We start from the raw sequence: 17,009 nt of genomic DNA on the forward strand, positions 1-17,009 counted from the left end.
TGTAACATGACAGAGCCATGCTAATGTCACTTGATAGAGCCATGCTAATGTAACTTGCAAGTGTAACATGCTAAAGCCATCCTATTGTAACATGACAGAGCCATGCTAAAGCCATGCTAACGTAACTTTGATAGGCCCAATGCTAATGTAAATTGATAGACCCATGCTAATGTGTCTTGCAAATGTAACATGCTAAAGCCATGCTAATGTAAATTGATAGAGCCATGCTAATGTAACTTGCAGGTGTAACATCCTAAAGCCATGCTAATGTAACTTTGATAGGCCCAATGCTAATGTAATTTGATAGGCCCAATGCTAATGTAACTTTGATAGACCCATGCTAATGTAACTTGCAAGTGTAACATGCTACAGCTATGCTAACATAACTTGCTAGGACAATATGCTAGAGTAGCAAAGAAAGGTTTAACCCCCATTTGCAGGTTGCTAGTTTGCTACTTAGCCCATGCTAATGTCCTGCTCTAGTGCTGTACAACTGTAACAAACTGAATGTTTTCTTCTTCTTCTTCTTCTGTCAATATTTCACATTTGAGAGAAGAACAGAGCCATGCTAGCGTCCCATGCTAGCAAGCGCCACACTCTAGTCTAACATACTAATATAACAAACTAGATTTTAGCCCTCTTCTCTGTGAGCAGTCCACACTTAGGAGCCCTGCTAACACACATAATATGCTAGTGCTATGCCCAAGCTTTCCGTGAAGACGGCAGTTAGCAAAGATTACACGCTAATAATGTAGCTTTGAGACCAAAACGGTTACTGAGGGACTTTTTGAGAAAGCAACTGTTTGAGATCAACACGCCTCAAGTTAGAGAAGCTAATAGAGAAGCTAATTAAACCAAAGAAGCTTCGGCTTCGGCCATCGTCGGCTATCCTACAACATATTGTTCTTCACGTCGTTTCCGTCATTTTGATGTTCTGCCACTGAGCTACTTTAGCCTCTAGAACTTAAAGAATTCATGTTGACAAACAAGTCTTTAAAGACGATGAATTCTTCAGCACTTTCAGACAGGCGCTCAAGATCCACACTGAACCGTTAGCGGCGCTAGTTTAGAAGCGCCGGCGGCGTCCCTCACAACATCTCCCTCTCATTTCTGTTGTGTTCCCGAGTTCTGTTCTCGCATGTTCTCCGCTGAACATGTGGCTCTTGGCGGATCCCTCTCTGGACCCTTTTTCTCTGCGCATAATCGGCACTTTGACGACTTTTTAAAATTTCATCACAACACCAGCGCTTGGTTCCAGCCCCTGTGAGGAATGCGGGCGGTGCTTGGATGTTTTTAAAGGAGAACCCAGGGAGCCGGGATTAGGAGGAGCGTTCCTCGCACGGCTCCTCTGTTCTGCAGCGATGTGAACTGCGGCTGAATTCATTACGCTGAGTCAGATCAGCCGCCTTTATTCCCGGCAAAATTAGCGAGAGCGTGCAGAAGGTTGCTTGTTTTAACCCAAGGGGGGATGCCTGGGAGATGCTGAAGATGTCTGAAGACCTGTCGCTGTGTAGGAAGTGGCTCACGGGCTGTAACGAGGTCCAAATTCAACTGATGCCGAGTCCCCGGTGGTTGCAGCTCATTGGTCTCCCGGGTCAATGGGTGGCGTGGGTGGTTGTATGGGTGTTGCTCGGCAGTAGCTGTGGTATCTTGCTGGTTTGCAAAGGTGCTGGAGAGCAGTTTGTGGGGTATGGGTGGTATGGGCAGGACTAAGTTGTGTTGGATGAATGGGTGGAGCTAAACTGCTGTAGGCTGAATGAGTGGAGCTAAACTGTGGTAGGCTAAATGGACAGTGCTAGATTGCTATAAACAGTGCTAAACTGCTCTAGGCTGAGCAGTGGAGTGAATGGGTGGGGCTAAACTGCTGTAGTGCTGAATGGGTGGGGCTAAACTGCTGTAGTCTGAATGGGTGGAGCTAAACTGTGGACCAAATGGGTGGAGCTAAACTGCTGTAGTCTGAATGGGTGGAGTTAAACTGCTATAGGCTGAATGAGCAGCTCGCTAAATTGGCTTCCGGAGGCGTGGTGGTTTGACTGACGGAGAGTGTAAAGTCAGCGAGCGGACACCCAGCTCCCAGCGCTCACTTAGCCGGTGATTGTCCTTAGCAGAAGTGCTCTGGACAAGGACACTGACGCTGGCCCTGAGCTGAGCTACAGAGCGCGCTCCTCAACTCGGTTCAGGTGATTTACATGATAAATGATATGCGCCGCATATTAACGAGCTGCTTAGCAACATTAATTGATACGTGGAAAAGGGCGATTTGGCGACGGATAGGAAGCCTGGACTGTCCGGGTGAGGAGAGAGAACATGATAGAAAACAGATGTTGCCATGACTACAACACAACTATAGCCAGTATTTTATCTTTACCTGAACCCACCAGTGAAGCTCCACCTGTCTTCTGAGCTTTATATGGAAGAAGATGATGATGATTATGATGGTAAAATAGTGGCCAAAAATAAATACATAATTTTAAAATATAAAATATACAAAAAAAAAAAAAAAAAAAAAAAAAAAAAAAAATATATATATATATATATATATATATATATATACTTTTTGTTACTATTACTATTATTACTATTATTGTTCATTGCATCATCATTTTTATATTATTATTATTTATTATTTTATAAATATTTTTAATTATTAATAAATTATTGTATTAATATTTATTAATAATGTTATTATTAATATTATTATTATTATGTATTTGTTGCTGGTTGTGGAGGAATATTACAGTGGGTTTCAGAAGCTGCTGCTCTTTAGTCCAACTGCAGGCCGTCAGTCAGGACATGTCTGGTGTCTGAAGTTTTTATAAAGAAGCGTTCATCACACACACACACACACACACACACACACGCTTCAGCCACAAACATCCAGCACTGACGCAACGCTAAAGAAACAGACCTGCTGAAAACGGAGTGATGAAAACGAGTAAAACCCCTGAACACGAAGCACTGAGTCTGTAAATACAACACACACACACACACACACACTCTCCCTCCCTTTCTCTACCTCACACACACATTTACAGAGAGATTATTTATCTTTTTCTGGTTTCAGTCATTAATTAATAGTAAAAGAGGGTGGGATTCTTCTGAACACCTGTATTAATCAGACTGTGTGTGTGTGTGGGGCGGGGGGGGCAGAGTGAAGACAGAAGTGTGCAATCAAATCTGTTGTCAAAATTGACCAACAGCACAAAAAAACACACACACACACACACACACACACACACAGTACTGCATCTGCTGTCATTAATGTATCTCTCTCTCTCTCTCTCTGAATTTTCTCAATGTCTCTCTCTCACACAGTGTCCTCTCTTACTGTGCTATCACATAATCTCTCTCTCCCCTCTCGCTCTCCCCCTCTCACTCTCCTACCTCCCCCCCCCCCCCCTCAGTAATGAGCTGAGTGATGAAACAGTGTTCTTTGCGCTACAGACAATTTCATAACCTACATACTGATGAGTCACTGCTGTAACACACACACACACACACACACACACACACACACACTTACACACACACTCTGGCACTGCATTTCCAATTCAGTGAAACACTCCGCCGTCATTTCTGAAACAGGAGCCTCAAAGTCACTTTCGGAGTTGGCAGCTCCCCCTGACACGTTCATCTGTGTGTGTGTGTGTGTGTGTGTGTGTCGCCGCATCGTCACCATCACACACCTCCCCTGCGTCGTCCTTGCTGTCCTGATGTTTCTCCCAGAGTGTGTATTGGCCCCTCGCACCTGTTTTTTCCCGCCCCCCTCCTCCTCCCACAGGCCGTAATGAAATGGTCACACAGAAAGCCTTTCATTACCGCCGCTCTGACCGGAATGACAAAGTCAATAACGGAGGAGACAGTGTCCCCATCCGCCCTCCCTTTGCGGCCCTCCGAGGAGGAAGGAGGGACGGAGCCATGGAGAAGGACGGGGGACAGACTGGGTGTTTGGATTGACAAGGAGGGGCAACAGCCTACAGTCATTTCTAATGAGGGGGTTCCTAATAAAGTGGCCAGTGAGTGGAGATACAAGGTACAGTAGGTGTTTCCAATAATGTGGCCAGTAAAGGTTGGTGTTTCCAGTAAAGTGGCCAGTGCGTGGAAGCACAAGGTACAGTAGGAGTTTCCAATAAAGTGGCCAGTGAGTGGAATCCCAATAGAGGGGGGTTTCTAATAAAGTGGCCAGTAAAGGTTGGTGTTTCCAGTAAAGTGGTCAGTGCGTGGAAACAAGGTACAGTAGGTGTTTCTAATAAAGTGGCCAGTGAGTGGAAGCCTAAGATACAGTAGGTGTTTTCAATGAAGTGGCCAGTAAAGGTTGGTGTTTCCAGTAAAGTGGCCAGTGCGTTGAAACAAGGTACAGTAGGTGTTTCCAATAAAGTGGCCAGTGAGTGGAAGCCTAAGATACAGTAGGTGTTTCCAATAAAGTGGCCAGTAAAGGTAGGGGTTTCTAATAAAGTGGCCAGTGAGTGGAAGCACAAGGTAGGGGGTTTCAGTGAGTGAATTCACAATAGAGGGGGGTTTCTAATAAAGTGGCCAGTGAGTGGACTCACAATAAAGAGGGGTTTCTAATAAAGTGGCCAGTGAGTGGAAGCACAAGGTACAGTAGGGGTTTCTAATAAAGTGGCCAGTGAGTGGAAGCACAAGGTAGGTGTTTCTAATAAAGTGGCCAGTGAGTTGACTCACAATAAAGCGGTGTTTCGAATAAAGTGGCCAGTGAGTGAAAGCACAAGGTAGGGGTGTTTCTAATAAAGTGGCCAGTGAGTATATAGCTCTGCTCTACAATCCTTTACTCTTCCCCGGACAAGGTCAATCCCAAGCCTGGAGCCAGGAGAGCGTTACAGCTCGGCGACCTGGCCGCAGCTAATGGAGTCGCACCCCTGACACGTTTACCCCTCTGTCACCCACAATGCATTGCAGAATCACTCATATGAACATATGGGGCAGATTACAGAGATGCTGCCCCGGGGCAATCAGGATACACAGCCAGTTACAGGCCCGGGAGTTTGGAGATTAATGCTACTGAGAGGCCCCCACCTCCCCCCCCACACCGCCACACCTCCACACCTCCACAAGCTTGGCCTTGGCCAGAGGGGTGACCACGTAGTGTCCACCCAGAGCGTTCCTTGCTTTGGAGAAGCTAAAATATTAAGCAATTGGAAGCGCCGTCTGGCTATTTTTGGACATCCTTGTGGACCACCGCTCCTCGGCTTGATTAATTTCGCATTAAACGACACCCTGATTTTTGTTACCATGGTGATAACAGTGCCTTGGGAGGGATTGGCGCTTCCGATACCTTTCAGTCGAGGTACTTAAGGAATAATAGCTTTGTGGAGTCGCCACGTCTCGGAGACGGCGCTTAACCAGCAGCCGAATGAGCGGGGATGTAAACGGCGCGTAGTTAAGGGCCGCGATGTCTCCCGAACTGAGGACGGGCTATCAGGAGAGCAGTGTGAGCGGTGAAAGCTGTGTTTTCTGAGGGAACATCAAAGAGGCAGTTACTGCAGACGACTGCAGCCACGGAGCTAAAGCGCGCATTGTTGTACTAAAATTGCCTTGCTTGTGGCGATGTACGTAATTACAGGCTGTGTGGAATGCCAGGGCCACGGCCGGTGTGACTATGTGCGTGTGTGTGTGTGTGTGTGTGTGTTTGCAGCACCCGGTGGCAGGAATAGATGGGCTTTTTCTTTGATGTGTGAGCAACGTGAATAAACTACAGTCCACCCTGTTGTTGCTTTCAAACACAGCCACATCTAACACACAAAACAACAGTTTATATTATACAGGGGGAGAGAGAGAGAGTGTGCGAGAGCGAGCAAGAGAGCACAGCCTGGCAGGGAAAGTGTGTGTGTGTGTGTGTTGTGTGAAATGCTTGCTCCTGTCAGAGTGTCGGCAAAAGAATCTGAAGTCTGAAAACTTTGCAACTGTGGGTTGCGACCTAACAACCCAGTGACCCAGTGACCCTCACCACATGTGCTCACATGTTGTCATTACGAAGAGGTATCCTGCAATACAGATGCTCACAAAGCAGTACTGTGTGCTAGACGTGTGTTGGTAAGCATGGTCACGGATGGTTATGAGTTCTAATCCGGCTAAAATTCTGCTTCTGTTGCAGCGCACGGTGGGTAGCACACCAAGTGAGGAGAACAAAATAGGACCACAGAAGTGTGAACACAACAGCAGAGCACAACACAGCAAAATGTCAGTGAGAACCCATCTGCAGCACCAGGTTCTGGGTTTGAACTCAACAATGCCAAATCTCCATCATCACATTCTGGGTCTAAACCCAACTACACCATCATCATGTTTTGGATCCGACCTGACAAAGCCATGAGTCCCAACCCAAATCCAACTACATCATCAATTCTTTGGTCTAATTCTGACTACCTAAAGTTCTGGGTATTAAGCCAACTACGACAAGTTTTTGGGTTCAAACCCAACTACATCATGAGGTTCTGGGTCCAAACTCGGCTACATCATGAGGTTCTAGCTGAATATTGACTACCATGAAAGAATTCTATGCAAAAATGACAAAAATGACCCAAACTAATCTGAAGTGTGTGTGTGTGTGGCTCTTCACTCACCCACAGTGAGCTGTCCGGTCAGCTGGCCGAGGTCATTCCGGGCATTCACGGTTACATTTCGATCTGATTGGAGAATCAGTGGACTGTCCTACAATACACACACACACACACACACACACACACACACACACACATATATATATTTCAGTACATTTTTGATTATAAGAGAGTGAGGGAGAGAGAAAGTTAAGGTAGAGAGAGCATAAGAGAGTGTGAGAGAGAAAGAGAGAGAGAGAGAGAGAGAGAGAGTGTGTGTGTGTGTGTGTGTGTGTGTTAATGAATAGCAGAGAGCAGAGTGTGTGTTGTGGATCAATGAAGCCAGTCTCCTTTGTGTTCTGCTCTCCAGGCCTCCTAGCCGAGATACACACTTCTCCTTGAAAACACACACATACACACACACACACACACACACACACACACACACACACATACTGGCCACTTCAGACACTCTCATCAGTGGTCAGTCGATCAGTTTTGGGCTCCCAAGTGATGCAACTGTCTTGGCATGGTCCTATCACCAGAAGGTTGTAGGTTCAATCCCCGGTGATACCACAACCACTCCCAACTGGGAGTCCCAGAGAGCATAATTGTCCTCTGTGGGTGAGCAGGTGCTGCCTGACCGTTCTACACGAACGATGATCTGAACACAGGGGGGTTAGATAGCAGATAAACTGACCACAGCTGTCCAAAGAGACACTCTGGACATACCACAAACTCAAAGCTACATGACGGATGAGCAGATACAGCAGAGACTCTGTATGTGTATCAAACTGCCGCTAAACAACAGCTATATATAGAGTGGCATCACAATTCCGCAGGCTATGTGTGTGTGTGTAGGACGACGCTTGCAGGGTTATCTCTGAAATGTCACAGCTCATCGATCCCCAGCGTCCATCATATATTTTCCAGCGGTGCTGTTTTGGACCTGTCAGGGCTGAACTTGGCGCTAACTCTGAATAATTATCTCTCATTGCTGTCACTCACTTTGCTCTGTTATTCACACTCCTGTCCAATTACCCCCAAATCCCCCCAACATCCGGAAATCTCAGAGCTGATCATGGCCAAGCGCAAACTCAAGGTCAAGCTGTTTATTTGTGTATTTTTTTCCCAGGAATACAAAAACTGTCCACTTTACTGTAGATCAGCAGCTGCAGATATGTAGTCCAGTACACGTAACGGCGCATCGAGATATGGAACGGAATTTAGCTTCTACCGGAGAAAGAAAGCAAGGTAACAGCCAGGTACTTGTGGTGCAGCTGGGCTTCAGCCTGGACTACTTACGATGGTCTGAAGGGTCTATAACACTGAATAACACTGATGACCTGCTTCCAATGGCACCTGTCAAGGGGTGGACACATTGGGCAGCAAGTAAACAGTCAGTTACTGAAGGTGATGTGTTGGCGCAGGAAGCATGTGTTGGGCTGGCTGTGTTGTGTAGGCTAGACAACTGGGTCAGGACATCGTGAAGACATCAGACAGGTCTTGTAGGGTGTTTCTGGTATGCGGTAGTCAGGACCTTCCAAAAGTGCTTCGAGGAAGTACAACCGAAGAACCAACTTGCAAAAAGGGTCACAGGCACCAAAAGCTTAAAAGATCTGCTTGGTGCCAGATACCACAGGACACCTTCAGAGGTCTTGTGGAGTCCTGGCATACCTTGACAGGTCAAAGTCCAAAAAATCCTGCTCTTGTAGCCCCACCATTCTGGTGCTCAGGTCATCAAATCTGGACCTTGAATCCAGTTTCTTGTCCTGGATTTTGGAAATGATTGGCTTTGGTAGTGTTGTCACACCTACCAAGGATCACAAAGTCCAGGGAAGGAAGCCAAATCCAATGTCCAGAATTAAAGACATCAGCTTCAGACCTTCATCAGGGGTCATTTTCTGACCAAGTCTCAACCTAGCAGTGACACTGAAACTCCCCAGTCACATCTTCAGCAAACACCTACAGCTAACAGTGAGTTAAGAAAGGACAAATCTCAAGTCTCTTTAAATCAGACAAATTGTGAAACAGCAGGCTTTTACAAATCCAATAGAAAAGAGGGCAGAAAGAAGCATCGGATGCCTCACCCCTGAGCTCAGGGAAAACAAATGCGGAAGAAACTAGATTAGACGTTCCAAACAATGTTATTATCTCTCGTCAAATCTCATCTTTTACGCCAAGGGCACTCAACAGACACTGCTACAGGCTGGGGTTTCGCTGCTTTTGTGGAATCACTGAGATCAGACATCTGCTCTGCTGAAGAAGGAAGACAGGAATTAGGGTTGGTGAAGACATTACAGTTTCCCCTATATCAGATCAGATCAATTGATCAGTCAAATCCTCACAGTTTCCTTTTCATCAGATCAATCAGTCCTCACAGTTCTCCCTACCCCCCTTATTTCCCCTATATCAGATCAGTCAATCAGTCAAGACCTCACATCTCCCCCAATATCAGATCAGATTGATCAATCATTTGATCTGTCAAGTCCTCACAGTTTCCCTTGCATCAGATCGGTCGATCAATCAAGACCTCACAGTTTCCCCTATATCAGACCCTAAAGTTTACAGTATATCAGACCAGATCAACTGATCAGTCGATCAGTCAAGATCTCACAGTTTCCCCCTACATCAGATTGATAAGTCGATCAGTCAAGACCTCACAGTTTTCCCTACACCAGATCGGTCGATCAGTCAAGACCTCAGTTTCCCCTATATCCGATCAGTCACGACCCCACAGTTTCCTCCTATATCAGATCAATCAATCGATCAGTCAACACCTCACAGTTTCATCTATATCAGATCGATCAGTTGATAAGTCAAGACCTCACAGTTTCCCCTATATCAGATTGATGAGTCAAGACCTCACAGTTTCCCCTATATCCGATCAGTCAAGACCTCACAGTTTCCCCTATATCAGATCGATTAGTCGATCAGTCAAAACCTCACAGTTCCCTCTATATCAGATTGATCAGTTGATCAGTCAAGACCCCACGGTTTCCCATATATCAGATCAGTCGATCAGTCAAGACCTCACAGTTTCCCATATATCAGATCAGTAGATCAGTCAAGACCTCACAGTTTCCCATATATCAAATCAGTCAATCAGTCCAGACCCCAAAGTTTCCCCTACATCAGATCAGTCGATCAGTCAAGACCTCCCAGAGTTTCCCATATATCAGATCAGTCGATCAGTCAAGACCTCACAGTTTCCCATATATCGATTGATTAGTCAATCAGTCAAGACCCCAAACTTTCCCCCACAATTAATCAGACCAGGCAGAATCCTGGTAAAGTTGACAAGGCCATTTTACCTGCAGGAGACCCTTTGCAATTCCCAATGCTCCTGTGAGCCTACCTGGTTCCTAGTTCTACCAGTTCCTGGTCTGAAGGACTTGAGAATGCTTTCAGGTCAAATCTCTGCCGACATATAACGCAATTCAACTCTGAAAGTGTACTTTAAGAGCAGACTGGTTTGCATTAAAACCCACCGACTGGAACAAACAAGTTTCATTTGCAATCCAGACAAATCTGAAGGTGAATACTTTTGCAAGGCATTTGCATGATTTATAGCAAGGTCGATCTTTGGCCCCGTACAACTGGAAAGCATTCAGTCACACATGAATTCATCTGATCTAAATGTACCCGCGGGGAACCCTCAAGGCCTTGTAGGCCTTCAGAGAAGCTCTAACGATTTCGGTGTCTTTTTTTATTCACCAGAATGATGCTTGCCTTTAAACCCATATTACGGCCCAAGTCCCAGTTCTTCATTACTTTTCGGTTGGAAGCAAAAGAGTCACATCTTTGAAATCCAAGCAAGAATTTATTCCCCATATCATCAAAAGTAAACGTCAGATACCAAATATCTTGGTATATCTTGGCTGATCAGATAACACCACACTGCATTCATCCCTGTCAGATTGAAATACGTGGGTTAGCTTTGGGGTTGATTCCGACGGGACGTGATTCCGAAGCGAAATACCCTCGTTAATGAGCCGCTTCCTCCGTGCCGGACATGTTTTTGCTCGTGCCATCAGTCAGCTGTCCAATCACGCGCTCGGGGCACGGAGTGTGCTCATAATCTCAATCATCAACAGCTCACAGTGAGAGCTAGCCAGGCTACAGTACAGCCTCCAAACATGGTGGAGGTAGTTTCACCATCAACAGCTCACAGTGAGAGATTGAAATACGTGGGTTAGCTTTGGGGTTGATTCCGACGGGACGTGATTCCGAAGCGAAATACCCTCGTTAATGAGCCGCTTCGTCCGTGCCAGACATGTTTTTGCTCGTGCCATCGGTCAGCTGTCCAATCACGCGCTCGGGGCACGGAGTGTGCTCATAATCTCACTGACATTTAAATCTGAAAGCCCTCTGTGATTACTTTGCCTTTTCAGGAGTTTACACTTTACTCTGACCTTCATTTCCATTTTAATAAACAACAGCGGAATAACGCTCCGATTTTCCACTTCCGAAACCATCAGAGACGTAGCTCTCGCGCTACGCCGCCAAATCTACAGTACGTAATCTCACAATATCTTTTGGTTGTCGCGGAACCAAATGCATGTGTGTGTGTGTGTGTGTGTGTGTGTGTGTTGGTCTGTACGTGTGTGTAAATGTCACTCGAGCATATCAATTCATTGTTCCTTCCCGTTCTCCACCTGCGCTTCATTACTTCCAAAATTCCATCGTTTTTTCCGTTTTGTTCGGAACATTTCATTTATCACTGACACACACACACACCTGCCCGAGTGTGTGTGTCAGAAAGTATACATACATATGTGTGTGAGAGACAGAGAGAGAGAGAGAGAGAGAGAGCGAGACGGTAAGTCTGTAGGCCATATCCGTGCTAATGCTAACGCCCTCAATAACGCACAGCTGCTCAGCTCCCAAATTTAGCCACCCTCTCCTGACTCTGCCAAAACCACATCCTTCATCACGGAAAAGAGTTTGCCAAGAAAAGTCTCCGTGACCGCTAATAATGCAAAACCCAGAGACCCGCTGACAGTTTCTCAGTGGCTAACTAATAGAGCAAACGTTATAGCCGCCTGGCACGCTAAAGCTAGCCGCCTACAGCAGAAATACTGCTGCCCTCGACAGTTTTTCAGGAGGTACATCAGGTAACGCTGCGTCACGTTTGGCATTTATTAGCGCAAAGCTGCGAGCGAAGCCTCATTTTTCAGTTGGGAGCGGTCGAGCTAGCCGTGGGCTACTGCAGCGGAGAAGATCGGCTTAAGATCAGCAGCTAAAATAGCGTGTAGCTTGTTTGCTAGCTGGCATCTAGCAAGTCTACCTGGCCTATTACACTACATGTCCAAATGTTTGTGGACACCCCTTCCAGTGAATGCGTTCGGACGCACACACATGCACAGCTTGTCTAGTGCCTGTAGAGAAGTACTGCCAAAAGAATAGGACTCCCAGATAAATATCATGAATCTATTGGCTCCATGCTGCCTAATGCCAGGCCAGAGGTGGGCTAGGGGGTATAAAGCCCCTCAGCATTGAAGAGCTGTGTGCTCCATCCAGTACTTTTAGAAGAGATGAGTTGGGGAGTTGGGGATGATGAGGTGAGGTGGCGATCAATTATCCAACGCAGCTCTTGTCTTGATTGCTGATTGCAATCAAATCCTCACAGCAATGCTCTGCTCCAAAGTCTAGTCGAAAGCCTTCTCCCTCCCAGGATAGTAGTGACTCTTTTTAATACCCTTGATTTCGGATGAAGCACTGAATGACCAGGTGTCCAAATACTTTTGTGAACTGATTTTAGACCCAGGCAGTGCATTGTAAAGCCCGTTAACAGATCGGAGGATGGTGTGTAATGCAGGGTGAAGGGTGTGTTCGCTGCAGGCTGAATCTGAGGGATGCTGATGCTGATCAAGAATAAAGAGAGTGAGCTGAGCTTTAAATGAGGAAAACATCGGATCACACACAGCGCAGGAGGTGGTCGGAATGCATACGAAGAAGTAACACACTCTCATACACACCCGGTGAATAATCTGCATTCTGGTTCAATCAGCAACGCTGGGAGCAAAAATGTCACACAGAGAAGTCGAAAATTATCTCAATACAGGACACACACACACACACACACACTGCAAAGTCAGATCACACCCTGCTGTGAAAATAAGACAAAGCCACAAACGCATAAATAAGCAAAAGTCTGATGTACAACTACAATATACAGAGAAGCAGCTCACAGTGAGAACTAGCCAGGCTAAAGTACAGTTTCCAAACATGGTGGAGGTAGTTTCAGCAGCAGCAGCAGCTCACAGTGAGAGCTAGCCAGGCTAAAGTACAGCCTCCAAACATGGTGGAGGTAGTTACATCGTCAACAGCTCACAGTGAGAGCTAGCCAGGCTAAAGTACAGCCTCCAAACATGGTGGAGGTAGTTACATCAGCAGCAGCTCACAGTGAGAGCTAGCCAGGGTAAGTACAGCCAAACATGGTGGAAGTAGAGTTGCCCCTTGAGTTGCCAACTAGGGGACCCAGCTTCCGAGCTGAGTGTCCACTTTGACCTTAGACCTTAGACCCTCACTCATCAGAATATGAGACCACAAATGCAAACATCTGGATGATCTCGCGATTTAAGGTAATTGTAATTAATTACATGACATAATGTGATCAAAACACCTCCTGAAAAAGGCCCTTAGTGGCCATGTGTGGCCTTGTGTATTGGAGGTGGTCACTAGGGTACACACACAGTCCACTACACAGCCGGGGCAGAAAAAAGCCTTCTTGTCTGGATGGTAATAGGTTATTGATTAGCGAGTGTGTTCATAGCTGCTGGTCTAAGCTTGGCTGGTCAACCTGTCAGGATAACGTTATTAAAAACCAGCAGACGTACGTCCATGTGCAGAGCGGTCTAGCGGTCACTCTCGCTTTTTACAGCGTTCTGAGCAGAGTGCCACCTCTTTGTTTGTCCGCCTGCGTCTCTTTACTTTCTCTGATGCCAATCGACCGTTGAGGGTTCCAACATCTTGGGATGTGGGGAAGAAAACAGGGTTCAATTCTGTGAAAAAACTAGGAGAAATTCACTGGAATTCCTGTGGCACCAGACATACACCATTTAGACAAAAGTATTGGGACACTTGCTCTATCATTCACTGCTTTGTCTGAACTCGAGTGGATTAAAAAAGAGCTGATCCTGCATTTGTTGGAGAAACTGTCTCTACTGTCCAGTGAAGAAGACTTTCTTCTATACTTTACTATTCATAACCATAAATGGACCAAAATGACCTTCGTGCTTTCGGTCAGTGGGGGGGGCTGTCTGGCCTGTTCTCGCAGCCTCTCTCTAGAAGACAAGTACGACTCGTCCCTTGATCTTTCTCTCTCTCTCTCTCTCGGTTTACAAGGTCAGGGCCTTCTGTTTCTACCATGTAAACAAATGAATCCATTGTTGGACTATCGATCCGAACCAACTGCGGCATGTCATACAGCACACACACACTCACACACACACTCACACACACATCCCAACAGGACTGCGGAGCTTGACCTGCGGTGTGGGAATGCAGCTCATGTTTTAAAGATCATTCTGACAGAAGATCATCTCTGCAGCCGTCCCCGCCGGAGAGCCAGAAGCTGGATTGCATAGAGGAGGAGGAGGAGGTGAAGGTGGAGGTGGTGGTGTGAAAGGTGGCTCATGGCCTTTTAAAGCGAGTGTTTTCTGACACGGTATCATTTCCTCACACCACAGTAAGCAGAACACGGATGAAAACAGCAATTTGGTCGTGTTTGATATGTCCCTCCTGGTGATTTATGGAAGTACGGGACAGGATGAGGCTCGCATGCTAATCAACGCGTTCGTTGGGGTGTTGTTGTTCAAGAGGCGTTAGCATGGGTGGATGCATTTACATTTACAATTATGGCATTTAGCAGACACTCTTCTCCAGAGCGACATTGCTATTTACTCATGAATAACCTCAGCTAGTTAGGCTAAAGATCCCTCAAATCTCTACTAAACTCTACTAAACACAAGTCAATATGGAGACCATAGTACTCTTCTCTTCGCCTGAGTACTCTCAGAAGAGGAGGGTCTTCAGTCTGGGTTTGAGGACAGCGAGCGTTGGACTCTGCTGTTCGGACACCCAGGGGAAGTTCGTTCCACCACTTCAGTGCAGGACAGAAAAAAGTCTGGAAGGTCATCTTCCGTGGATCTTAAAGGATGGCGGGTCAAGCCGAGCCGTACTTGAAGCTGGAAGGGCTCTCGGTGCAGATCGGCTTTTTACCATCGCCATCAAGTACGGAGGAGCTGGCTGGTTCAGTCTTGGCTTTGTAGACCAGAGTCAGGGTTCTGAATCTAATGGCAGACTGTCAGATTGTATAATGAACCAGATAAACTCCATATGGCATCAGACTTAGAGCGAGTGCAGAGGGATTTATCATGACATCAGACGTGGGCAGTGTGCAATGATATTTACACCCCAAATATTTACATAAACCCAGGCCACTAGCGGCTGAAGGTTCATGCTTGGTGACTAGCTATTCGTTGTTTCCATGGAAGAAGGTTTTCTAGTGCATTCAGCGAGCCATCCAAAAGTACGGGATGGAGCTCCACCACCACCATCACTATTCCAGAGAACACTGGAGTTCTTCCACTGCTCCTCAGCTCAATGCTGGGGGGCTTTACACCCTTCTACTAGCCCACGCCTGGCATTAGGCCGCATGGTGCCAATAGAGTTCTATTGTATTGGCAGTACATCCTCTCCACTGGGGCTAGACAAGCTGAGTGTGTATAGAAGGGATGTCGGCGTGTCGGTAGAAGGGAGAATGGCTAACCAGAGCCTAAAAGCTAATGTTAGCCATAGAACCCAGAACCTGCTGGAGGTATTATACCTGGGAGCCTTGGATCGCTTGGGCTTAAGGGCCTAGACTTCTTTGCTCGCCCTAGCCTTATCCAAGCAGGGAGAATGGCCACCCTGAGCCTAAATGCTAATTATAGCCACATAAGAGGCTAAATGCTAACATTAGCGGCATATGGAAAGGGAGATTGGCTGATTGTGGTCTGGATTGGAAGTTGAGAGCCTACACTTCCCACACAGTTCCTCCACTTACTTCAATGAACTGCGAGCGAGGAATAATTGCGCAACAGTAGAGTATTGGCCACGAGGGACCACGGCGGGTTAAACCTAGCCTCCCGGAAGGTGGTTTATTACACCTAATGAGCCTGTAATCTCACGGCTGACCACTAATCTGTCCCTAATGACCAGTTCTGCACTATTACCGTGCCCATTAGGCCATTCTTATCCACAGAATTACCGTCACATCACCTACCAGTGTCCTGCTCTTGCGGCAGGTCTGCTCTTAATGAGTCACCGCCGCCGTGAGTAATGTCCAGATGACATGTGAGTGGGCTTTCATGACTGTGTGGCCAGATACCTGTTCCGACCAACGAACAACTGTAAAACTGTTCAGGCAATGCTCTTGTCGGTCAAGGGCCGCATGGATAGAATGGACCTTGATGCTGTTGAGGAGCCACAGAGGAAACACTGGGGGACTCAAGGGGAACGCTGTCCTGTTGGGAATGGGACCCCGATGTAAAAAGTGGGAAAGTGGTGTGGTGTGAAATTCAGGTAATTGTATGCTGTTAAAAGTAGAAGATCCTTGAGGAGCTTTTAGGAGTTCTGGGATTCCCGTATTACTTTTTTACAGTGTAGGCTACATCCACACCACTAGGGGCATACATGAACAACCGGCCCACAAAAAAAAAATATCGTTATTATTGATCTGCATTGTTTTCACAGGGTTTTTTGTCTGATCTTACAGGAAAAGAATTTATAAGAACTTGGACCAGTCACTGCCTGATGTCTGAGACAGTGCTTTAAGATCTAGCGATGAGATCTAGCATTAGCTTTTAGGCTCTATGTAGCTAATGTTAGCTTTTAGGCATGGGCTAGCCAGTCTCCCATTTTTTTTGTGTCTACCGTTAGCTATTAGCCTCCAGCACCAGCCATTGTTCCTCTTCTTGTGTGGCTACTGTTAGCTTTTAGGTTCTGGTTAGCAATTCTCCCATCTTTGATATGGCTAGCTTTAGCACTGTTTTACCAGTTTTGCAGAAACCACTTACGGTGCATTAAGGAACCTTTAAGAAAAGGTTTTTGGAAGAAAAAGCTTCCTTAAAGGTTCCTCAAAGCACCGTAAGTGGTTCCTACATGATTTCAAATGGAAAACCCTCCAAAATTTCCTCAAGGATCTTCTACATTCAAGGGCGTAGAGAAATGTATCGAATCAGATTTCTTTACTTCTTATGGTATCTATCCACCCTGAATGGGTTTTAAAAATCCTCCTAAATCCTAAAGCTAGCCATATCAGAGACAGGAGAATTGCTAACCAGAGCCTAAAAGCTAATAGTAGCCACAAAAGAAAAGGGAGAATGGCTGGTGCTGGAGGCTAAAAGCTAACGGTAGCCACAAAAGGAATGAAATAATAATAATAACAATGCAGATTAATAATAA

At 46.2% G+C, this 17,009-nt stretch overlaps 1 protein-coding gene across 1 annotated transcript in view; it reads right to left on the reverse strand.

The window, feature by feature from the left end:
• Positions 1 to 17,009, reverse strand: part of LOC140546516 (zeta-sarcoglycan) — a 170,911-nt gene that overhangs the window by 41,249 nt on the left and 112,653 nt on the right. The window contains exon 4 of the mRNA XM_072669862.1: positions 6,582 to 6,669. Coding sequence (XP_072525963.1) covers positions 6,582 to 6,669 — 88 coding nt within the window. The remainder of the gene's footprint in view (positions 1 to 6,581; positions 6,670 to 17,009) is intronic.

This window comes from Salminus brasiliensis, chromosome 24 (assembly GCF_030463535.1).
Source record: "Salminus brasiliensis chromosome 24, fSalBra1.hap2, whole genome shotgun sequence".
In the NCBI taxonomy this organism is placed as follows: Eukaryota; Metazoa; Chordata; class Actinopteri; order Characiformes; family Bryconidae; genus Salminus; species Salminus brasiliensis.